The following is a 25,701-nucleotide window of genomic DNA, read 5'->3' on the forward strand; positions in this document are numbered from 1 at the left end:
ATAAACGCAAACATATAAAGTGTTGGTCCAATGTTTCATGAGCTGAAATAAATGATCGCAGAAATGTTCCACATGCCCAAAAACGTATTTCTCACAAATTGTATCCATTTTAGAATAAGGCTGTAACATAACAAAATTTGGAAAAAGTCAAGAGGTCTGAATACTTTCCGAATGCACTGTATGTGTGTGTATGTGTTTTGTGTCTGTGTCCATGTGTGTGTGTGCTGGAGTGTCAGTGTGTATGTGTGATTGTGTGGATAGAGTCCAGTGAGTGTACATCGAGCCTGTGCAAGAGAGTCAGTGCAAAAATATAATAATAAATAATAATAAAATAAGGGGGTCAATGCAAATACTTCGGGTAGCCATTTGATTAACTGTTCAGCAGTCTTATGGTTTTGGGGTAGAAGCAGTTAAGGAGCCTTTTGGTCCCACACATGCTCCGGTACCACTTGCCGTGCGGTAGCAGAGAGAAAAGTCCATGACTTGGGTGGCTGGAGTCTTTGACAGTTTTCAGGGCTTTCCTCTGACACCGCCTGGGATAGAGGTCCTGGATGGAGGAAGTTTAGCCTCTGTGATGTACTGGGCCTTACGCACTACCCTCTGTAGAACCTTGCATTTGAATGGTCTATCCCACTTTGCCCTGGCTGCTGCAAGGAGGGATCCCCAGCTCAGCTCATCAAACAGACGCAATCAGCGCTTGATTCGGCCCATTTGCCACCCAGCCAAACTTTTTATTGTATAAATAATTTAGCTATTGTACGCTGAAGAAAAATATGAATGCAACATGTAACAATTTCAAAGATTTTACTGAGTTACAGTTCATGTAAGAAAATCAGTCAATTGAACTAAATTAATTAGGCCCTAATCTATGGATTTAACATGACTGGGAAGATAGATATGCATCCTCAAGCGAAAAAAAAGTACATTTTAATTATTACAAGTATACTAAAGTATACTTAAATATACCAAAAATTATAATAATATACTTCAAATATGAGATGTACTCTTCTAGTATATCTTAAGTATACTGCACTTTAAATATAATATATTTACACTGCAATACACATATTAAAGATGTACTTTAAAGTCATAGTTTTTTCACTGTTTTATTATACTATAAATATACTACCGTCAACCTTCAATACACTTATTAAAAGTGTACTTTAAATTCATTGTTTTCAGTCTTTAAGTATACTATATGTTCTCTATCATTAAACTTAAACTACTCATTAAAACTGTACTTCATTTTCAAATGCTTGAATTGTAATTTTGTATATTCATTCAAAATACATTTAGAGTTGTTTATAAGTTGAAGCATTGATTTTTTTTAAATGAAACTCTGCTTGTGAGAGATCAAGTACACTATAAGTATACAGTGCCTTGCGAAAGTATTCATACCCTTTGTATTTCTTCAACATTTATTGTATTACAAATTGGGATTAACATTTATTTAATTGTAATTTGTTGTCAACAGTGAACTGAAAATACTCTGTAATGTCAAAGTGGAAGCAAAGTAAGACGAATAAAAATGTGATAACTCAAATATAAGTATTCAGCCCCTTTGTTTAGGTAAGCCTAAATTAGTTCAGCAGTAACTTTTGGCTTAACAAATCACATATGTTACATGGACTCTGTGTGAAATAATAGGGGTTGACACGATTTTGTTATGACTAACCCTTCCTCTGTCCCCCATACATACAACATATTTAAGGTCCCTCAGTCAAGTATTGAATTTCAAGCACAGATTCAACTACAAAGACCAGGGAGCCTTTTGAACCGCCCCATAACAGGACAGTGATTTGGTAGATTGGTAGGGTAACAATATCAAATCAGACATTGAATATATCTTTAAGCGTGGTCAAGTTAATTATTATGCTGTGGATAATGTATTAAACCACTCAGACACATCAAAGATACAGTCATCCTTCTGAACTGAGCTACTACAGGAGAGGAATGAAACTGCTAAGGGATGTTACCATGAGGCTATTGGTGATAGTAAAACAGTTACAGAGTTCAATGGCTGTGATGGGAGAAAACTGAGGATGGATCAAAAACAGTAGTGACTCAACAATAATGATTAAGTGACAGAGTGAAAAGAACAATACAAATATACAGAACAAAAATATCCCAAAACATACATCTTGTATGCATCTAGGCATTAAAGTAATACTGCAAAAAAAGTTTGGGCCTAAATGCAAAGCCTTATTATGTTTGGGGCAAATCCAACACAACACATCACTGAGTAACTGCCACCTTATTTTCAAGCATGGTGGTGGCTGCATCATGGTATCGGTATGATTGACGTCATCAAATACTGAGGAGTTTTTCAGGATAAAAAGAAACGGGATGGCGCTAAGCACAGGCAAAATCCCAGAGGAAAACCTGCTTCAGTCTGCTTAACAACAGACACTGGGAGAGGAATTCACCTTTCAACAGGACAATAACCTACAACACAAGGCCAAATCTACACTGGAGTTGCTTACCAAGAAGTCAGTGAATTTGCCTGAGTGGCCAAGTTACAGTTTTGACTTAAATCTGCTTGTAAATCTATTGAAAATGACTGTTTTGCCATGATCCACAACATTTAGACAGAGCTTGAAGAATTATGAAAAGAATAAAGGGCTAATATTGCACAATCCAGGTGTGTAAAGCTCTTAGAGATTTACAGAAGAAGACTTACCTCTGGTATCGCTGCCAACAGTGTTTCTAGCATGTTTTGACTGAATACTTATGCAATGACAATATTTGAGTTATTTAATTTACAATTGGCTCATTCATCCCCCTCCTCTCCCCTGTAACTATTCCCCAGGTCGTTGCTGCAAATGAGAACGTGTTCTCAGTCAACTTACCTGGTAAAATAACGGTAAAATAAAAAAATAAAATAAATAAATATCAATCTTTAAAAAATATATATAACAAAAAATGGCCACTTTGACACAGTATTTTGCATAGATTACAAACTTACAATTAAATACATTTTAATCTCACTTAGTAACAATAAAATGTGAAGAAATAAAGGGATATGAATATTTTGGCAAGGCACATGATGTCACGACTTCCGCCGAAGTCGGTCCCTCTCCTTGTTCGGGCGGTGTTTGGCGGTCGGCGTCGCCGGCCTTCTAGCCATCGCCGATCCACTTTCCATTCGATCCACTTTCCATCCACTTTCCATTTGTTTTGTCTTGTCTTCCCACACACCTGGTTCCATAATTACATGTTGTGTATTTAACCCTCTGTTTCCCCCATGTCCGTGTCTGGAATTGTTTATTGTAAATGTATGTGCACGTTATGTCTGGTGTGCGAAGGGGTTTTGTCCCATTGTATATATATTGTTTTTGTTCACAGTGATATTTATTATTAAACTGCGCCGTTGTAACACAGTCTTTGCTCTGCCGCCAGTACGCACTCCTTACACATGAGTTTTGAAGTACTTTCTGATTTCCTGTTCAGAAGAGAGCAGAGAAATGATAATGGTAACAATTGTCTATTCCACATAAGGAAATATGCACAGCTGAGGAACATGCTTCTTTTTAATATCCTAAGAAAATATACTAAAGTATCCTTTCCAAAAAACATATTTAACTTAAATGTCCACAAAATATATTTAAAGTATACTTTCAAAAACGCATGTTAAAAATATTTTGCATGTTACCGAGCATCCTTTACTGCAACTGAAGTTTGATTTATAATGTGATATTGTTCCTCATATTTAGCTTATTCAAATGTTTTGATGTTCATTTTCAAACTGAATAAAGTTTTACTTTTAATTACAAATGACATATTACACATTACACATTTTATTGAAATGTTAATTTATCACCGTAATATCTACAACTAAAGTGTGACATCTGACTGATGCACAGTTCTCTACAATGTTACATGTACATTTCTAATCTAGAAGCAACTGCTTGCTAAATAGTATGTTAGCAATAGCTGAGATGATGTCTTGGTCAATCAATGTAACCTTTACATGGCTAATGACAATAACTACTATGGTGTAGGAGTATAAGTGTACTTGTTCAACTGTACTAGAAACACAATTAAAATTCACTTCTTTGTAAAGGAAATTCAGGAATTCTAATTCAAATACTATTTAAAATATTTTGAATTTATGAGAAATACATGTCAAAGTATATTTGTTTTGCTCTTTATCTAATATACTAAGAATATACTTAAGAACAAAAAAGTGTCTGAATTTAGAACATTTTAAATGTAGCAAATATACTGAAATGCTAATAAAATACAATAAAATGTACATTAAATGCATTACATGGATTTAAAATTGTTCCAGGTGATGGCGGATGGGCCTCATGATCTCATCACGGTATCTCTGTGCATTCAAATTGCCATTGATAAAATGAAATTGTGTTGTTGTCCGTAACTTTGCCTGTCCATACCATAACGCCACCACCACCATGGGGCAACATTTGAAAGAAATACGCTTTTTGTGCTCATTGAACATTTTTTCAGCTCACGAAACATGTTCAGTGTATTTCAAACCAAACACATAACATTTGTAATAATTTATGGTCATAAATTCATTAAAGCACAGAACATTCACAACCACACATTTGAAACCTAAGAGCATTTATTGAGAGGCAGAGGGAGGAAGCAAGAGCTTAATAGAGTCTTTGAAATGGAACAGCCTTGTGTGAGTCACATCTGCTAACAAATGCTGACAATTCAGGATCAATCCGATTTTTTACTCCCTCTGGATTTGATACATCATGTGTATTGCAGCATTTTTTCTTCTTGTTTAAATGTGTATTTTGGGGGATCACAACCGAGAGGTGCATACACCACCACCTACTGTACTGGAGTATGGCCTCCCTATTCATACATTTCTCTACATCGCCAATTTTAATTACGGATGTTTAAAATACTTATTTTCCGGACATTGAAAATATGTATTTTCCTGATGTTGAAAATGCGTATTGTCTGGACCTGGAAATCAGTTTCATTTTCGGTTCTGAATGAAAGTTGAAAAGACATAATTTACAGATGTTTCACACTGCTCCTTAGCCCATTGCTAAGAGCCTTGCACGTTCTAAAGTGGGCTAGCACCATTCTTAGCCCAGGGCTATTTGGCCCTGCACCGGCAGGGTTGGCACCAACTTTTCGGGGCTATCCCCAGAAACACGGTACCAAAATATCCAGTTTGAAACGGGGTCAAGAACAACGCATATAATTTTCATTCTCCAATCACAAAATCTGCACATTCACTGAATTTGCATAGGCTTGTGATGCGTTCTGCAGCTATTTTGATAAGTAAATGTATACTTGGACAAAAACCTGATAAAAAAAAACAAAATATATACTCATCTGTGCAAATACTTTGGTTGATATGGCTAACAAAAACGGTTGGTATGCAGGCTGGCTAATGTGTTCTCACAATTTCCATCTGTTTTCATAGCTTTTCAATTGACATTTAATAAGATATTACTATCCATGATAATAATATTGCATGATTTTGCCTGGATCAGAAACGTTTATGTCTCGTACGTGCACAGCATTCTCTGTACAAGGGCGAGATCCTATTTCAAAAGTGAAACTTTGTTTCCAAGGTCAGACAGGCAGACAGTGAGGTTTACAAACCGTCAGCGATGGAAACACAATGCCCGGCTAAAAGCAAGAGGACATAATGTGTTAATAAATACCTTACTTATAACATTGTTTGCGTGGCAGAGATAGATTGTTGGTCACATGGATGTGTTTGTCCGTTAGCCCAGCGCTTTGGAATACAAGTGTGAATCCTTAGCCCACGTGAAAAGCTTAGGCCTGGGTTATTAAATGTTAGTGTGAACACAGGATAAGCTAGCTCAGGGCCAGTCTTAGCCTGGGGCTAAGATAGCCCAGGGCTACAAACAATGCAGTGTGAAAAGGCCTATACATTCAATGAAGTAAGCATTATAACACAACTATTTTAATATAGGAAAAAGGAGCCAACTGAAGATTGCAATATATCATATTTGTTATTGTTCCCATCCTGTCACATGCACTTACTAGCTTTTTCAAAAGCTTTAAAACTGTCTGCAATGATGTTCAAAGTAGGCCAACCTATAGAAGAAACCAACAGACCAGTTCAACTACAATAACATTCCTTGTACAGGTTACTTTTATTTACTGTTTTGCAACAGAAATCGTTTACTCCAAACGGAAAACGTTTTGCAACGAAAACAAGTTTCTATTGGACAAATTCAGGTAGGTCCCGTTTCGTTCCACTTGCTTTGTTTGCTTCCATTTGGTTCTCAAGCGGTAAATGGTTCCCATTGAAAGACGTAATGAATACACCCCAGGTGTGCTAGCTCTGGAATAGATCAATGGCTGAGGGTCCCTGAGGAGAGGTTTTAGAACAGTATCACACACTGTGTAATGAAATGGCTATTGTTTACCACTAGAGTGCCTCATTGCCCTTCTTATTGTAAAATGAGCGCTCTAGTTGGCCAGAGAATGTTTCTACACGTATTACTAGTATATGTACATGTAACTGCCAAAATAAACAAAAACCTTGAGGAAATGAGGGATACAAAGTAAATTGAAAGCAGGTGATTCCACACAGGTGTGGCTCCTAAATTACTTAAGCAATTAACATCCCTTCATGCTTAGGGTCATGTATAAAAATGCAGAGTTGCCCATTATTTTGGCTACCATGGCTAGAAAAAGAGATCTCAGTGACTTTGGAAGAGATGTCTCAAAGGAATGTAGGGGATTTAAAGGGTGTGTGTGTGTGTTCAACCCAATTGAACAGTTATGGGTGATTCTGGAATGCTGAGACAGCGTTTTCCACCACTATCAACAAAATACCAAATTATGGAATTTCCCATGGAAGAATGGTATCACATCCCTGTAATTAAGTTACAAACACTTGTAGAATCTACGCCAAGGCGCATTGAAGCTGTTCTGGCGGCTCGTGGTGGCCCAACACCCTATTAAGACACTTTATGTTGGTGTTTCCAATATTTTGTCAGTAGTCTACAGTGTCATTGCCAATGAAACAAACAGATGGGGAATCTTGAGGACAGTGGTTGGTTGGTTGGTTGTTGTTCTTGTGTGTTGCTGCAGAGTCACAGCAAATTGACTCTCCTCATTCGATCAATTAGAAGGTCAGCTGTCTCACTGTCCAGCAGTTTCCATGATTATAATGGTTATTTATGACTTTGCTTGTAGACACCCTAATCTGGAGGGACATTGTGCAGATGGACATTGTTTGCGAGCCCACTCCGTTGAAGAGCCGCGCTCAAGGACACAACAGCACGCAGACTCCATCTGGTGTTTCACACAGCAACTTTATGGTCAGCCGTCTAATATGCCCTTCACTGCCCCATCAAATGTTGAGATGGAATCGTCTGTATTCTGATTGGCTCTGTGGATATTGTCTGTGTCTGAGAAACCCCAGGGGTCAAATTGTAGAATGATCTGAGATGTCAAGGGGAACTCTTTTTTTTTAAATATGTATTTTTTGGAGTTTTGGGGGGGGGGCAGTGACAGGCTTGAATAGAAGGGAGATACTGAGGCAAAAAGGCCTGGATTCAATCCCACACAGGCAGGGGGATCATGCATGTGTCTGAGGCAGGGGCCTTAACCGCTAGGCTAGATCAACTCCAGGCACTAGTATGTGTATTTCTATACTTTACGGCCAGTTTCCCAGACACCAATTAAGTCCTAGACCAAAAAGCATGGACAGTAGAACATCTCCATTGAAATGGCTTAATGTGTTCAGGAAACCGATATGTGTGTCTGCATATCTGAAGTAGAGAACAATCAAACCAAGTGGCTCTTCATCAAATGCTTTATTACAAACCAAAACAGTACTTATTCAGATAGTGTACAAATATACCATTTTCACTCGAGAGGGAGGTATATATATATGGCCTTTTTGGTTTACCACAACTCAAAGTAACTGCATGGCATTGTCAATCAAAGAAAATAGAGTGAGAGAAAACATATTGTCCTTCTAACAGTGTCGGGGTGTTAAAAGGACTAAATGCAAGTAAAACACAAACAGAGGGGACAGTTTAAGAAAGTGCAAAGTACTTCCGATTGAATACTTAACCCAAACAAAGAAACTCAAAATGAATAAAAAAAATTATAAAACCTTCCTTATTTACAGTCATAGTATTTGTTTTAAGATGATCATTTATATATTTATTGAGGCAAAAATACCGGTTTGTTTTTTCTCTAGTTAAGTATCGTGACATGCATATCCATCGTTTTTCAGCTTTGGATGGGTTCCTTCTCCCTTTAACGTTCCACTGTATGCATGGTTTCTAACAGAGGTCCCATCACTCAACCCATAGTGGAGGTCTTCAGAGTAGACAGACACTAATGAATGACATCAAGATGCACGTTTTGTACTAGCTAAACTAGGGTAATGTCCTTTTGGAGTCGGCACGTGGTGAAAAGGCAATGTAATGCCTGTGGTTCACGTTATTCCAATTCCCAGCATGGTTTGGAGCAGACGGTCTTTCCATTCCTCCTGTCTGCCAAGAAAGACATTCCAATGAAAAAAGGTGGAAATCTTAATGACTCAGGACGCAGGGCGCTCCGCCACGGCTGAATCAGATGGGCAGCGAAAGGTAGCTAGCAAACCAGGGAAAGAGCCACCCGGAAAACCATTCCCCGTACGTATCACACCCCATCAAACGGCCATAAAAGCTGCATTCAATCAGCCACTAAGCCTCTCTATATTGGCTTTCAGCAGTATTATGGGACATTCTAAGAGGGTTGTGGTGGGTAATCACTATTAAGGAGCTCTCACTCAGGTGTCATCCACTCATCTTGCCACTCATCCATCTCCTGGTTTAAGGGAGCTTTTCAAACAGCATTGGGCAAGCTAGAAGTACTCAAGAGACTCACCGAGACAAAGCTGCTGATTTCTTTTCGCTCTTGGAACTGCCCACGATTCAGGAGATCATTTCACCTTAACAACTGGAGTGACATTATAAAAAAAAAAAATATTACTAAAGGTGAATCTGGTGGATTTCAACCAGGCATGAACCAAAGCCAGGTTAACTTGTAATGTTTTTCAAGGAGTATAGACTCCTGAGTACCCCTGTCCTGGTTCCAACCATTTCAGTGGCCAGAGTGTGAGTGCACTCTTATGCCCTCTGCACTGTGGGATGAGTAGAGCCCGCTCCCTCCTGGGTGATCTAAGATGAGTGTGCTGGTTTATCCTGGAGGGCGCCACAGCATCGTTCACTTCAAATACCTCCTGACATCTCATCCATCACATGAACTGTTTTGCGAGGGAGCCAAAATAAGGGGTGTCTCGCCGGGAGGAAGCAGTCATAATGCTGAAGGACCAACGTGCTGGCAGACAAGAATATCGCTATGCAAAAGTGACGCCTTTGGATCTGAGGAGAGCTCAGGCAAAAGTTGACATTTAAGTCCGATAGAAGGATAGGGCATAATCCAACTTTCAGCCGGGACATTTAATTGAGTTTGAGTTTAAATTCTGTGTTTGGCCACCACGAAGAGACTTTGATAGAATGATTTGAGTTTGGCTGAAACTAGTATGACTACATGGCTAAACAAACTCACTCAAAGCAATTGTCCTTTTCATTCCTCATCTGCTTGAATAGAATCAATCTCAGATGTACCGTACCGTAGCGTTAACCATTCAAAACGGTGAAGCTGTATTCTTTAATGTTTTGTGAATAATACTTTTCTGTAATGTGTTCAATTAAAAAAGGCACTCTTCAGGATCATAATTGCCGTTCCTCTATAATTACAAGGTGCCGAACCAACACATATATTATGATGTGTAATGGCCCTTTGTTCATTTTCCAATAATACAGAACATATTTAGCATGTTTTCAGCTACATACACAGTTCAAATGCAGGGGATTCAACGTATTACTGCAAATCTCTGCTCTTCATTGAAAAATAAGAAGGATTGATCCAATGACTTTATATACTGCAAGATATATCAACACATTCATTAGTTTGTTCATTCAACCGGATTAACGGACATGCTATTTACACAACACAAACAACAACCATTTTCATCAAACATCAACAGTGGCACTTTATCGATAGGGCTTATGTGCATCCATTTATTAACAATCCTTAAACATTCTGAGGAATCTGAGATAAATGACATAAACTATTCTCCACAGCAATACATATCACAGCCATGAATAATCCCCTATGATGACCATAGGGGATTATATGTCATATATTCCTATGGGTTTATATGACACTGTCCATGAACATGGGAAGATAACGTTACATATGTCCAGACTTGTTAAGTGCATAGTGCTGGATACACAGAAAACATGGAAGCAGGGGAAATCAATACAGATATGTCCATGTTGCTGCGAGTGACCCATGTGCAGGTATATAGGGTGACAGGTGACGTGTCTATGTGGAGTCTCTTACTTACTTACTTTTACTTAAGCTATATCATCTTTGTACAATAACAGGAAACCATCCCTCTTGCATCAGCAGCAGACTTTCATCCACTCTCATTGGTTTGGCGATCGATTGGTGCTTCCCTCCCTCCTCTCTGAGCCAATCACCATGCCTGCTGGCCTTGGTGTGAATCCAGGGATACATGGAGGTGTGCGATGCCACCAAAGCAGTCTCAGAGATGTTGATTGCTCGGTGTGGCTCGGTCTGAGAGTTTGGCAGGTGTGGTGCCTAGGCAAGCCCGGGAAAGCAGGTGTTTGGAGAGCTGTTTACTTTCCCTGTCTGCTTTTGATTTTTTGTTTTGTCTGCCGTCTCGTTTAATCTGGTCGGAAGCAGGTGGCGTGAGACACCCAGACACCCTGGCCTGTTCTCTGGGGAGCTATGCAGCCCGTGTTTCTCCTTCGTTTGTTCTTTTCTAGTCCTCTGTTTGCTCTAATGCCCTCCCTCCGTTCATAACCCTCCCACTTTCACGACTCTGTCAATTTGGTTTAAAAATACCTAAAATCTACTTAGGGTCCTCCCCCTGTTCCTGCCACCTCAGAGTATGATACACATCACTGCCCGCGTTAGCAAAATCAGACAAAAATACAACGAAAGTTCTGTCGTCACGGGAAGGGAATAGTTTTCGCTCTGTATTGTACAGGAGAGGGGGGCAAAAACTCTTCTTAAGAAAATCTTCCCTTCATAAGAATGCTCTCAATTACAATTTTAGATGGCGACTATGAGTAAGGGGGAGTTTTACTTTATGGTATAACTGGTTTTCACAGGGTCTCTGGGGGCAGGCTGGGGGTTGCTGTCAGCTGTGTATGGGTGCTTCTTGTTTCTGTCTGTCTAAGTCCACTCCTTTGTTCCTCCCTTCCCTCTACACAGTCTGGAAGGCCTTGGTCTGGGCAGGGATCATGACCGGCGTTGCCCCCATGCGGGCCAGGTTCCTGGGGCTCAGTTTGGGGGGAGGGCTGGGCTTGGCCGGGGCCGTGCGGGGCTCTGGGGTTTTGGGAACCACTTGTGTGTAGGCGGGGGGCTGTTGGAGGAAGCTGGGGGGCTGGCCGTTCTCCTTGAGGGTGGCCACGGCAGGCAGGCGGGCGTGGGGCCCCCGGGGTGCGCTGGTGTGAACCATGGATTGGGTGGAGGAGGTGCCTGAGCGGGAGCTGCCAGAGTGGGATGAGAGAGAGTTGGGCTTCACCAGTTTGGCCTTGGGAGCCTCAGCATCCTCCCTGAGACAGAGACAAAGACAGGTGTGGCTCAGAACATCGAAGGAATAATTGGTAATATTAATGAAAATAAAAACCTTCCACATAATGCACAATGAGTGCATTAAAGCACATTTATAGTGGTTTTAATGCAATGCATAATGCATAACAATACACAACATGTATGTCAGCATCCATTGTTAACTTTTACGTCTTCATATAATTATTTGAAGTGGACTGGCCAAATACATGGCACTTTGAATGGCTGAATAACTGGTGTTCACTTCTTACAATGAACCCTAGTTAGATCAAGTTACGACAGCACATCAACAACATGCGATTGATCATCACTACGTCATTTGCAACCCCTCACCTTTTCTAAACAGTAGTCTGACCTCAGACCGTGTGTGTGTATGTGTGAATGTGAGTGTGTGTGTACGAGTGGGTGTGTCGCCACAAATGCTCCATATGTAAACAGGACCGAAGCGACTGTCTGCTCTGTGACTCTTCCCTCGCCGTGCCACTCCATTATTGATGCACAGCCATCCCCCTGTGCCTGCATAATTCAGCCTGACACTTGCAAATAGGCAACAGCGTGGATGCTACGCTATCGGCCAAAAATAGCTGCTGTTGTAACAAGCACTGCCAGCAGCATTATCAGACATAATTTAGGATGCTGGAATCTGCTTTAAGAGGTGAGGTGCGGCTGTAGTGGAGCTACAGTACCGGCGGGATAGGGAGGAAAGGGGATGGTATACATAGGTTGGAGAGAGGATGCTACGCAGTCGGGTTTAAGTGGTGGTGGTGGTGTGAACCTGTGTTGGTGAACAGAGTGAAGTCCTTTTTTGTATCAACTAGGTGAGGGTTTTTCCCCACCCTATCTGTTTATGTATTTACTTTTTGTTAATTCTGGTTGATTTTGTTCTGTATATTTGATGATCTGAAAATGAACCCACACCAACCTAAATGTGTTTGCGTCTGTGTGTGTACCTGATCTCGTTAGGGGTCTCCTCCTCCTCGTATTTCTTCTTCTCCTTCTTGCGGAACACCAGCCAAATAATGAGAATGATGAGGAGGACACCGAAGGACACGCCCACCACAGCGCCCGCCACCACACCCATGCCCCGCACATCTGAAACGCACACAAAGATAAATATGATTCACAGGTTGGGAGAAAGTGATAGCTATTACTCTTTTGAAGTCCAACAGATCATTTTTGGTAACATCTATGGGGTTATAATATGAGGCAGTGTGTGTGTTTGTGTTGGTTATAGCTTGGGCTACTCACAGTGTATCTTGACCTCTACGGTGCAACTCTCCTCTCCCACATCGTTGCTGGCGGTACATTTATACACCCCAGTACTCTCCTTGGTCAGGTTCCTCAGTGTCACTATCTCTGAGTTTTTCAAATCTTACACAAGAAAAAACAACAGGACAAGGTACAGTGATTGTGATGCAATTTAAAGCTTTTCTCAACTACCACATCCAGAAACACCATTGCAGGGGATGGCTATTTGTACAGTGCCTGAACAACCACCGAATTGTGATAGCTAAGAATGTAAACTAATTCAGAGTGACCATCCAAACTGGTGTCTCTACTGCATGTTCCTGCAAGGTCACTTTCATAATGTTTCTGTGGATGTGTGATGAATAGTACTGTTCTCTGTTCCTGATATAGACTACTGCTTTTTGGACCAATGCTCATTGGCCCATTCCCAAACTATTAGGGGCTAGCGGCCCCTAATAGGATTCGATAAGAATCTGCGGCATTGCATTATAGCTGTACATTACCCTCTGATAGACTAGGGGGAGTTTTCGCCATATTACCTAAACTATCCAATGCTAGAAGATCTACAGTACACAAAAACATAAGGCGTAGGGGCTGGTGTTTGATTTGGGATTGGACAACTCAGACCTTTGCTGTAATAGATGTGACTGTGGCCAGTTTCCCAGAACAGGTACATGTAGATAAGGGATTGTTATTGAATAAGAACTTGGTCGAGTCTGCAACTTGGTCGAGTCTCTCTCCCAACACTTGAATGGATACAAATAAGGAATTCTTGAGGTGGTAGATCTGATTTGAAATTGGTCTGGCATTCTGACACATACTTTAATTACATAAGTATGTTCTGTCCCAAAAGCCCTTAAAGGGGATCTGAAAAAAGAGGATATGGCACAAAAGTGCAGGAAAATGTTTAGAACAGGTATCAAGTTGACATTTGAGTCAGTTTATGACTAAAGACTAATCTGACTTATGACAGACTTGTCATTATGTCTTGAAGACTTATGGTTGCACCCATGCACACAGCAAATACATCCACACACAGAAAGAGTATGCAGTGGACTAGAGGGCTTACCTATGAGGGCAAGTGGGGGCAGCTTCCCTACATACTTTCCCTTGTCCAGCACCCTCTCCCATTTGTAGTTGATGGGGTCAGAGCCGTCTGTAGACTTACAGCTCATCTTAACATCACTACCCTCCAACAGCCGGCCCTCCATCCAACATCGTGGCTTAGAGGGCTTCACTGGAGAGAGAGAGAGAGAGAGAGAGAGAGAGAGAGAGAGAGAGAGAGAGAGAGAGAGAGAGAGAGAGAGAGAGAGAGAGAGAGACACTTTGAATTAGATAAATAACAGGTCCATATTCTGGTTCATCATGGGCGCAGGGAGAGAGTAGGGGGTTAAAGTTTACGACGAGCCAAACTTCACCCTTGACTGACCCACAGACCACCACCCAACCTGACATCTGGACTTAGCTGAAACACCTGAGAGACATGGTGCACAACCTGGGAACGAGCGTGGTGGAGCAGAGAGAAGAGTTGAGCATCACTAAGACTGAACTCACATGCTATAAGAGCCAAGCGGATGAGCTGAAGATATGGAATATAGGTAATATAGTTATATTTTTATGTTATCAATTTAGTGTAGTAAATCATGTTATTAGTAAACCAATAAAGCTGTGACTATATTCTAACTGAATGTTGCCTTAGCCATGGGGACCAGACGGACAAGCAGTGAGAACAGACTGACAGAGAGTGAGAAAGAGGTGGAGGAGCAGAAGAGAGAGAACACAGGCGAAGAACACACTGCTCACTTTGAAATACATAATCATGTCATAATGATCAACAGAAAGCCAAACACATCTTGAGTTCTTATTTATTCTTATTGATAAAGCCTGGATTCGAACCAAGGACTGTAATGACACATCTTGCACTGAGATGCAATGCCTTAGACCGCTGCACCACTCGGGAGCCCTTAGTTGTCAATTTTTCTCCAGAATATTGAGTCATTGAAACTGAAACAGTGCATCCCATATGGAGGCAGCAAACAATGTACCAGGCCAGCTGTGATTTACAACCTGAGAGCAGTATTTTTTGGACTACCAAAAAATGTATTGGTGAATTATAACCCACTGTTCCCCAGTAGGCTGTCATTGTAAATAAGAATTTGTTCTCAACTGACTTGCCTAGTTAAATAAAGGTTCAATTTAAAATAAATTTAAAAAAGGCAATGATCACAAGTCAATCATAACGTGGCTAATAGGTTAGCGTATCTATCTATGTAGCAAGCTAAAAACACAGCCTAACATTAGCTAGATAGCTGGCTAGGAGGATGTCATGTCATGCCATTGGAGGAGTGGGTGAGTGACTGACTTTTTCCCCTGATATCATTTTTCAGTGACTATACACCACTAGAGATGCAGGTGTCATTTGGTTAGCTAGCAGGAACTTGAATGACTGTTACACAGTTAGCATATCTCTTGCTTTCACAAATTCACTCTGGCTATCTACTCCGATTTCAGAGCAGTCTCATCCGAGTGTGTGAGAGCGCAGAACAACCGATGAATTTACGAACGCGCAACACCTGTTGAATACGTCCGGTGTCAGTAAATGTAGGCGAACAAAGTAATAGTTAGTCAAGAACGCTCTAGATAACATGTAAACAGCCTAACCATCTCTGCTACAGCGTGTAAAATGGTCAGAGTGAGATCTGCTCTCATTTGTGTCTGGAAGTAGCTAGCTAGCAAGCTTGCCAACTTTAACCAGTTAGCTTGGGTGCTTGGTTGGGACAAGCATGCATTGGCAGGCAAGCAGCAAAAGGATGAGAAGATTCAAGAATCTTAGCTAGACAAGGAAGCCTTGAAATGAGGCGGTAATGATTAAGATCACTACTATCCCCGCCCTTAATCATTGTTGCCTCAATAACTCAAATTTTTTATGTAACATTTATCAGGAAATATTCCAAAAGTATGGAAATCAGCTCTTGTGCTGCCACTCCATAAGGGCGGGATAGTAGTGATCTTAATAATTACCGCCTCATTTCAAGGCTTCCTTGTCTAGCTAAGATTCTTCAATCATTGGTAAATGCCCAATTTGCTATTTTTTATCTGAGACACGTATTTTGAATGTAAAGGCTTTAGGCCTGGGCATAGCACTATTTCAGCAATCACTTTAGTTCATGATCTTGTCAATGCTTTAGACACTAAAATGAAATGTGCTGCTTTGTTTGTGGACCTGTCAAAAGCTTTTGATACTGTTGATCATGCTATTTTATTGAATAAGTTGTCCTCGATAGGCCTGAGCGCTGACGCCGCTTCACAGTTTCATGATTATCTTAGTGACAGAACTCAGGCCATGGTGATTGATGGGGTTAACCAACAATGCAGTTCAAGAAATTGAGTTAAGAAAATATTTACTAAATAAACTAAAGTAAAAAAATGTCATAAAATCCCAAAGTTACCCAAGAAAATTACATAACAATAACGAGGCTATATACAGGGGTACCGGTACCGAGTGAATGTGCCGGGGTACAGGTTAGTCGCGGTGTCAATGTAAATAGTCTGGTTGGCCATTTGATTAACTGTTCAGCAGTCTTATGGCTTGGGGGTGGGTAGAAGCTGTTAAGGAGCCTTTTGGTCCTCGACTTGGAGCTCCGGTACCGCTTGCCGTGCAGTATCAGAAAGAACAGTCTATGACTTGGGCCTATTTTGGGCCTTCCTCTGACACCGCCTAGTATATCGGTCCTGGATGTCAGGAAGCTTGGCCCCAATCATGTACGGGGCCGTACGCACTACCCTCTGTAGCGCGTTACGGTCAGATGCCGAGTGGTTACCATACCAGGTGGTGATGCAACCGGTTAGGATGCTCTCGATGGTGCAGCTGTAGAACTTTTTGAGGATCTGAGGACCTTTGCCAAATCTGTGTTGTCGTGCCCTCTTCACAACTGTCTTGGTGTGCTTGGACCATGATAGTTCGTTGGTGATGTGGACACGAAGGAACTTGAAACTCTCGACCCGCTCCACTTCAGCCGGTCGATGTTAAGTGGCCTGTTCGGCACTCCTTTTCCTATAGTCCACGATCAGCTCCTTTGTCTTGCTCATATTGAGGGAGAGGTTGTTGTTCTGGCACCACACTGCCAGGTCTCTGACCTCCTCCCTATAGGCTGTCTCATCATTGTCGGTGATCAGCAAACTTAATGACGGTGCTGGAGTCGTGCTTGGCCACGCAGTCGTGGGTGAACAGGGAATACAGGTGAGGCCTATGTACGCACCCCTGACAGGCCCCAGTGTTGAGGATCAGTGGGGCAGATTCCTGTGTAGGTGTGTCCAAACTTTTGACTGGTACTGTATATATATAAAGTAAATATGTGTGTGTGTTGAGTATAATGTTTATATTTATGTTGCATATACAGGGCACATTTATAAAAGTGACATAGGCCTCAATATGTCTTGCCTGTTACAATAAAGATATACAGTACCAGTCAAAAGTTTGGACACACCAACTCATTCAAGGGTTTTTCTTAATTTTTACTATTTTCTACATTTTAAAATAATAGTGAAGACATCAAAACTATGAAATAACACACGTGGAATCATGTAGTAACCAAAAAAAGTGTTAAACAAATGTGACATGCGCTGGGAGTCGGGAAACACATTCAGGGAGTGAATAATTTAATAGATAAATGAAAACATAATACAAAACAAGAAACACGAACAACACACAGACCTGAAACAATGACGCCTGGGGAAGGACCCAAAGGGAGTGACATATATAGGGAAGGTAATCAGGAAAGTGATGGAGTCCAGGTGAGTCTAAGGACGCGCAGGTGCGTGTAACAATGGTGACAGGTGTGAGCCATAACGAGCAGCCTGGTGACCTAGAGGCCTGAGAGAGAGCACACGTGACAACAAATCAAAATATATTTTAGATTTTAGATTCTTCAAAGTAGCTACCCTTTGCCTTAATGACAGCTTGGCACCCTCTTGGCATTCTCTCAACCAGCTTCAAGAGGAATGCTTTTCCAACAGTCTTGAAGGAGTTCCCACATATGCTGAGCACTTGTTGGCTGCTTTTCCTTCAGTCTACGGTCCAACTCATCCCAAACCATCTCAATTGGGTTGAGGTTGGGTGATTGTGGAGGCCAGGTTATCTGATGCAGCACTCCATCACTCTCCTTCTTGGTCAAATAGCCCTTACACAGCCTGGAGGTGTGATTTGGGTCTTTGCCCTGTTGAAAAACAAATGATAGTCCCACTAAGTGCAAACCAGATGGGTTGGCGTTTCGCCGCAGAATGCCGTGGTAGCCATTCTGATTAAGTGTGCCTTAAATTCTAAATAAATCCCCAACAGTGTCACCAGCAAAGCACCCCCACACCATCCCACCTCCTCCTCCATGCTTTACGGTGGGAACCACACATGCGGAGATCATCCGTTCACCTACTCTGCGTCTCACAAATCTCAGACTTGGACTCATCAGACCAAAGGACAGATTTCCACCAGTCTAATGTCAATTGCTCGTGTTTCTTGGCCCATTGCAAGTCTCTTCTTCTTATTGGTGTCCTTTAGTAGTGGTTTCTTTGCAGCAATTCAACCACGAAGGCCTGATTCCCGCAGTCTCCTCTGAACAGTTGATGTTGAGGTGTGTCTGTTACTTGAACTCTGTGAAGCATTTATTTGGGCTGCAATTTCTGAGGCTTCATGTATTAAAGTTATGATGGACTGTCATTTCTCTTTGCTTATTTGAGCTGTTCTTGCCATAATATGGACTTGTTTTTTTACCGAATAGGGCTGTCTTCTGTATACCAACCCTACCTTGTCACAACACAACTGATTGGCTCAAACGCAATAAAAAGGAAAGAAATTCCAGAAATTATATTTTTATTGAAATGCATTCCAGGTGACTACCTCATGAAGCTGGTTGAGAGAATGCCAAGAGTGTGCAAATCTGTCATCAAGGCAAAAGGGTGGCTACTTTGAAGAATCTCAAATCTCAAATATATTTTTATTTGTTTAACACTTTTTTGGTTACCACATGATTCCATATGTGTTATTTCAGAGTTTTGATGTCTTCACTATACAATGTAGAAAATAGTAAAAATAATGAAAATCTCTTGAATGAGGAGCCGTGTCCAAACTTTTCACTGTATATATATATATACAGTACCAGTCAAAAGTAACAGTCAAAAATGTATTAAATGATCTGAAAATCGAGTTGAGTGTCACCAAGGCTGAACTTCAGTTCACAAAGAACCAGATGAAGGAGGAGACTGAAGGTAACTGTCAATGTGCCCTTGAGCAGGCACTTACCTATGAATCAATACACAATATTTATTTTTGTCATACAGGTATCTTCACAGCATCAGTGAGAGGAGTCTACTACTTCAGATTCACTTCCTGTGGTGGCACGGATACAATGATGGGTGTATTCTGTTTAAGAATGACCAGAAAGTAATGTTCGCATATGAAAAATAAGATGCTGATCGGTGTTTGGAGTATGCATCTTATGCAGCTGTCCTGGACAGAGGATGTGGTCTCCCTGCCAGCTTCAGGCTTTATGATAATTCCTCATATCACAGTAATTCCAGCCACAGACTGTTCTCTCTGCTACCACACCGCAAGTGGTACCAATGCACCAGTCTGGAACCAACAGGACCCTGAACAGCTTCTACCCCCAAGCAATACAACTTCTAAACAAGAGTGCTAAATAGCTCATCAAATCTCAATGTGCCAATATTTTATTTTTGATTACATTTTTTTATCTGATCTTTAACTCTGCGTTGTTGGGGGAAAAAAACGTAAGTAAGCAGGTCACATAATCTCCTACTAGATAGATCAACCAGGATAGACCAGTGTGTTTTTTTTGTATTTTTGGTACTTTTTAACTACTGTCATTGCTGCAGAAAACCACATTGACATCAAAGAAATGTATTCTTGCCAGCTGAAAACAGTTATCTCTATGAACAAACAAATATGATCAAACACACGTACACATAATATACATATCCCCCCCCCCCCCCATCCACTCCTTGCTCTCTATCACGGACCTCTCTTCCTCTGTTTTCTCCTCATTTTGCTGAGCAGAGCAAATTCTACCCAGGATGAAATTAGGGGGGCTGAGGAGGAGGGGCAGGGAGGCAGGGGGCCCTTCATCTTGTTCATGTGTCAGAATCACCTCCAATGCCACCCAACTCCAATCCCCCCCTTCCCCAAGACCATTATCTTCCCATTGAACAAGACAAATGCTAATGTTTGTCTACCTAAAAATCGAAAGTGCCATTGCAAAGCTGTGGGCCAATTTGTACAAATGTATGCGGCGCACTCCCTAAACGTCTAATGTGGGAGACCGTACGAGGTAGGACAGCCTGGAGAGAGCTCATATTAGAGCTATCCACAGCTAGACACTTTATCACAGTGTCAATGATGCTACTCAGTAGTGTAAAGCACCTAAGTAAAAAGAACTACTTAAGTCATTTTTGGAGTATCTGTCTTTTACTTTGCTGTTTATATTTTTTGACAACTTTTACTTCACTAGATTCATAAAGAAAATAATGTTATCAAGCACAAGGCGAGACCCAAATGCAGACACAGGAGGCAGATGATTGTAGCCGTACAATGTTTATGAATCCGAAGGGGTAGGCAGAGAATGGTCGTGGACAGGCAAAAAGGTCAAAACCAGAATCAGAGTTCAAGAGGTACAGAGTGGCAGACAGGCTCATGTCAAGGCAAGCGAATGGTTAGGCAGGCGGGTACAAAGTCCAGAAACAGGCAAGGGTCAAAACCAGGAGGACTAGAAAAAGGAGAATGCAAAAAGCAGGAGAACCAGGGAACCACTGGTTGACTTGAAACATACAAGACGACTGGCACAGAGAGACAGGAAACACAGGGATAAATACACTGGGGAAAATAAGCGACACCTGGAGGGGGTGGAGACAATCACAAAGACAGGTGAAACAGATCAGGGCGTGACAAATCTACTTTTTACTCCATACATTTTTCCTGACACCCAAAAGTACTCGTTACATTTTCAATACTTAGCAGGACAGGAAAATTGTCAAATTCACGACTTATCAAGAGAACACATGGTCATCCCTACTGCCTCAGATCTGGAGGACTTACTAAACACAAATACATATTTTGTAAATTATGTCTCAGTGTTGTAGTCTTCCCCTGGCTATCAGTACATTTTTCCAACAAGAAAATGGTGCAATCTGCTTTGCTGAATATAAGGAATTTGAAAAAAAAAAAAAACTTTTACTTTTGATACTTAAGTATATTTAGAACTAAATAGTTTTAGACTTTTACTCAAGTAGTATTTTACTCTGACTTTCACTTTTACTTGAGTAAGTTTTTATTAAGGTATCTATACTGTTACTCAAGTATGACAATTGGGTACTTTTTCCACCACTGGTGCTAGTTACGCTTTTATCTCTTGTTGTCATTGCACAGTTAAGGATTTGGATCGGTAGCAACATGTGGCAGTGGTCCAATGTCGACCCTTTGGAGTTTGTTTTCGCTTTTACAAGTAAGTCACAAGTAACTGACATCTTATACTTTAGTGACACCAACAGGTTAGTTAGGTAGTGATTCAAACATCTCACCAACAGTGTTTGTGTGGTCATTGCCAGTCAACCACCTCACTGGGCACAGACGTCAATTTAACGTCTATTCCACATTGGTTCAAAGTAATTTCAATGAAATTACATGGAACCAACTTAAATTCAACCAGTATGTGACCAGTGGGACAATATGAAGAGATAAGGGACAGTATCACTTCTGTAATTGCTATCCATCACATACAGTAAGCATTTAGAACCATGTTACACATTTTAACAGTGAAATATTGGTGTTGTGAACATCTCTTGAATCTCTGACTAGAGATGCTCACCGCCACCTGTACTAGTTGTGTGAGTGCATCCCTTTTCAAGTGACATAAGTATGATACTGTATTGTGGTGAATTCAGGGTTAGCCTAACCAAACCCAATTCTCTGAGGGTATTTTATGTTCGTGTGACTAATCATGTGGTGGAGCTCTTTATATTACCTTGTGTGGTGGTAACTGGTTTTGATGGTTCCTGTTTGATGGGGTTTTTGTTTAAAGTGTGAAAAATTATAAAAATACACAGCGGGTCCAGAACTTACCCAGTACTATGAGGTTGACCATGCTCCAATGGTACTTCCCCCCGTTCTTCACCTTGCAGCTGTACTCACCCGAGTCGCTCAGGGTGAGGTCACTGATCAGTAGGGAGGCGTCCCCCTTGAGGTAGTCCCCGGCTAAGGACAGTCGGCCCGCCTCCGCCTCGTTGGGGTCGTACACCCGGCCCGCAAAGTAGGTGATCACCTGGCAGGGAGGAAGGGACGGAAGGTGGGACGGAGGGAAGAGGTACAGAGAGATAAGAGGTGCTGGCTGTGTATAGCAGGACTTGTCTGGGAGAGTTGGAACTATGGTGCAACAGTTCTGTACACATGGTTATCTGGGGAAACGTTGTGGGTGTGTGTAGGTGACACGCACATGGATACATGCATGCACACACATTTTTTTAACGTTTTAGTCATTCAGCAGACACTCTTATCCAGAGCGACTTACCGTAATGAGTGCATACATTTTTCATACTATGTTCTAGCAACTGAGCCACACACACACACACACACACACACTCGCACGCATGCACACAAACACACACACACAAAATACAGTACAGTACGAAAGGGTGGTGACCTAGGGAGCTCTGAGGTACCGGATCGCATGAGAAAACAAATCCCCTTTAAAGTAAAGCGTTGCATGCATATCATTGCATTTGCATAGTGGCATAGAGCAGCAGAGTAGAGGAACTTACAAAAGTTGCACACATGGAGAACATTTTTAGTGACCTAGGGTCCGGGAAAAATTTGGCCTTTTCTAAATGCATTTCATGCAATTCTACGTCATTTTACATGACTTGAGACTTTGGCATAATCTTTTTAATGCCGCGTTCAAAACATGGGAACTCGTAACTGGGAAATCTCTGACTTCAAGACAACTGAGAACTGTGGAAAAAAATTGTTTTGAATGGTCATCCAACTCAGAATTCCAAGTCGGGAGCTCAGGCCTCTTCCTAGAGCTCCAACATTCCGACCTGAAGATCACTGACGTCACGATTCGATCTTGTTTCTTTCCGAGTTCCCAGTTGTCATGAAGGCACCATAATACCACACAAATGATCAAAATGACAGGCTACTTTGACACTGACAAACTGAGAATCTGAGATCAATAAAAATGACCTTGTCTTGAATCCATCAATAGTCTAGGCCTAGGTGTGTGCAAATACATATTGTAGCCTACAATATGAGGAAGAAACTATAGTCCTAAAAATGCTTTCCAGCTTCACTGAGTCACCTAATGATGCGGTGCTCACTCGCTGGCAATGGCTGATGTGCTCGTGCCAAGAGCCTCTCTCTTGTTTTACTTTGTAAAACAATAGGCCTTTTAGAAAATGTATGAAATATTTTGGTGGCCTACAGCAGACAGATTAGAGTCCTCCTTTCAGCAGGAGCCATTTGCTTTCCAACCTGTGTTTCCCAGCGATTGTATTTTAAGTATTGCCAAAGGCCTGTTTTGTCTGTATGCTGTTTGTTCACTGACAGATTTGCCGGGAACTTGTTGTTGGGCTACACTGTACAGCTAGGCTTTTTTAAAGAAGAAGCTGATCCTCCGTGGCTAAATGATATGCTTTCTCATGGTGTAGTAGGCCATTCTGAATTATTTCATTTATTTTTGAACAGACAGCAGTAACTCTATAACTTTGGCAAATTTATTTACATTTTTCAGGGGCTCTGCAGCACCTCCAGTATAACTTTGCAAATGTATTTCAATGTATCAGTGGTGCTGCAGCTCCTCCAGAACCCTTCACCCGGCTATGATTCTATAAGGAAATAAATGAGGAAGTGCAACGCTGGAGAGATGAGTTGCAGACTCATTCATGTCTATCAAAGCAGAGAGAGGGAGAGAGATCAGGCTTTGAAATACTTTGCTAGCATCTACAGTAGGCTACACACCGCTGTTTGAGTTGAGTGCTGCGGTGATGCGCGTTGTAGACGATTGCATTCCCTTCATCTGAACATCGGAGTGTCAGTAACATGCATGTCAGTTCAGTGCACACAGCGTAACTGAGAGAGAAACATTGTTGCGGACCTACATCAAAAATGACCTCTCCAGAATACATATGACGGAAATCCATCGCAGTGACGGAGAACGTTAACCCCTATTGTAAATAGAGTTATCATATTATTATGATTATGTGGTTATCATACCACGTGCTGCGCTATATGAGGTTCTTTCGATAAACAAATGGGGCCAATCTGTGACATTGGGATCAACATTTCAAAATGGTTTGAAGCAAAAATAAAAAAGTAGTTTACGCAGTTCCACATAGAGGAATAAAAGGTGAATATATGCAAATTGGCCCATAACTCCATCTATACAAGAACATAGGCCTAGGACAATAATACTTTAACCAGGGTACAAAAAGACAATGGCAAATGTTATACAATTGTATAATTTATATAACTCTACATATAGGGACTAATATAGAACCCCTGCCCAAAAAAAGCATGCAAAAAGTGTCAAAAAAGTAGGCTATTACCATTTTAAGAATAATAATAAATGTAGGCTTTGCCAATGCAATGATATTCAAAATATTATTACATTCTAAAATATGAGATAATAATGTGGACATTGACTGACTAAAAGATTGGATGCATGCATGCCAATTTTTCTGTAGCCCAGCGGTTTCCAAACTAGGGGTCGCGACCGCATGTGGGGTCGCCTGATATGAAAATGTGGTCGCGGTAGAATTTCCAAAATCCCCTCCAAAAATGATATAGTACCAGTCAAAAGTTTGGACACACCTACTCAAACAATGTAGAATGTAGTAAACATAAAGGAAACCCTTGAATGAGTAGGTGTGTCCTAACTTTTGACTGGTATTGCATATACCAAAAATATATATACACTTAACAAAAATATAAACGCAACATGCAAAGTGTTGGTTCCATGTGTCATGAGCTGAAATAAAAGATCCCAGAAATATTCCATATGCACAAAAAGCTTATCTCTCTCAAATGTTGTGCAGAAATTATTTTACATCCCTGTTAGTGAAAATTTCTCCTTTGCCAAGATAATCCATCCACCTGACAGGTGTGGCACATCAAGAAGCTGATTAAACAGCATGATCCTTATACGGTGCACCTTGTGCTGGGGACAATAAAAGGCCACTCTAAAATGTGTAGTTTTGTCACACAACACAATGCCACAGAGGTCTCAAGTTTTGAGGGAGAGTGCAATTGGCATGCTGACTGCGGGAATGTCCACTAGAGCTGTTGCCAGATAATTTAATGTTAATTTCTCTACCATAAGCCACCTACAGGGTCATTTTAGAGAATTTGGCAGTGCATCCAACTGGCCTCACAATAGCAGACCACGTGTATGGTGGCGTGTGGGCAAGCGGTTTGTTGATGTCAACGTTGTGAACAGAGTGCCCCATGGTGGCGGTGGGGTTATGCTATGGGTAGGCATAAGCTTCGGGTAAATGAACAAACACAATTGCATTTTATTGATGGCAATTTGAATGCACAGAGATACCGTGACGAGATCCTGAGGCCCATTGTCGTTCCATTCATCTGCCGCCATCACGTCATATTTCAGCATGATAATGCACAGCCCCATGTTGCAAGGCTCTGTACACAATTCCTGGAAGCTGAAAATGTCCCAGTTGTTCTAGGACATCCACCAGCCCATTAAGCATGTTTGGGCTGCTCTGGAGCGATGATTACGACAGAGTGTTCCAGCA

General features: G+C 41.3%; 1 protein-coding gene across 5 annotated transcripts in view; it reads right to left on the bottom strand.

The window, feature by feature from the left end:
• Positions 1 to 7,771: 7,771 nt before the first annotated feature.
• LOC111981475 (CXADR-like membrane protein) overlaps positions 7,772 to 25,701 on the bottom strand; it is a 143,216-nt gene continuing 125,286 nt past the window's right edge. For 3 of the 5 annotated variants that reach the window (XM_024012751.2, XM_024012752.2, XM_070449321.1), the window contains 5 exons: positions 22,016 to 22,214; positions 13,958 to 14,125; positions 12,889 to 13,011; positions 12,591 to 12,732; positions 7,772 to 11,624 (listed from right to left, as the gene is read on the bottom strand). In XM_024012751.2, the coding sequence (XP_023868519.1) occupies positions 11,273 to 11,624; positions 12,591 to 12,732; positions 12,889 to 13,011; positions 13,958 to 14,125; positions 22,016 to 22,214 (984 nt within the window). In that variant the 3' untranslated portion in view covers positions 7,772 to 11,272. The remainder of the gene's footprint in view (positions 11,625 to 12,590; positions 12,733 to 12,888; positions 13,012 to 13,957; positions 14,126 to 22,015; positions 22,215 to 25,701) is intronic. The other 2 variants (XM_024012754.2, XM_024012753.2) reach the window with 2 other exon arrangements.

Source organism: Salvelinus sp. IW2-2015, linkage group LG20 (assembly GCF_002910315.2).
Source record: "Salvelinus sp. IW2-2015 linkage group LG20, ASM291031v2, whole genome shotgun sequence".
Taxonomy (NCBI): Eukaryota; Metazoa; Chordata; class Actinopteri; order Salmoniformes; family Salmonidae; genus Salvelinus; species Salvelinus sp. IW2-2015.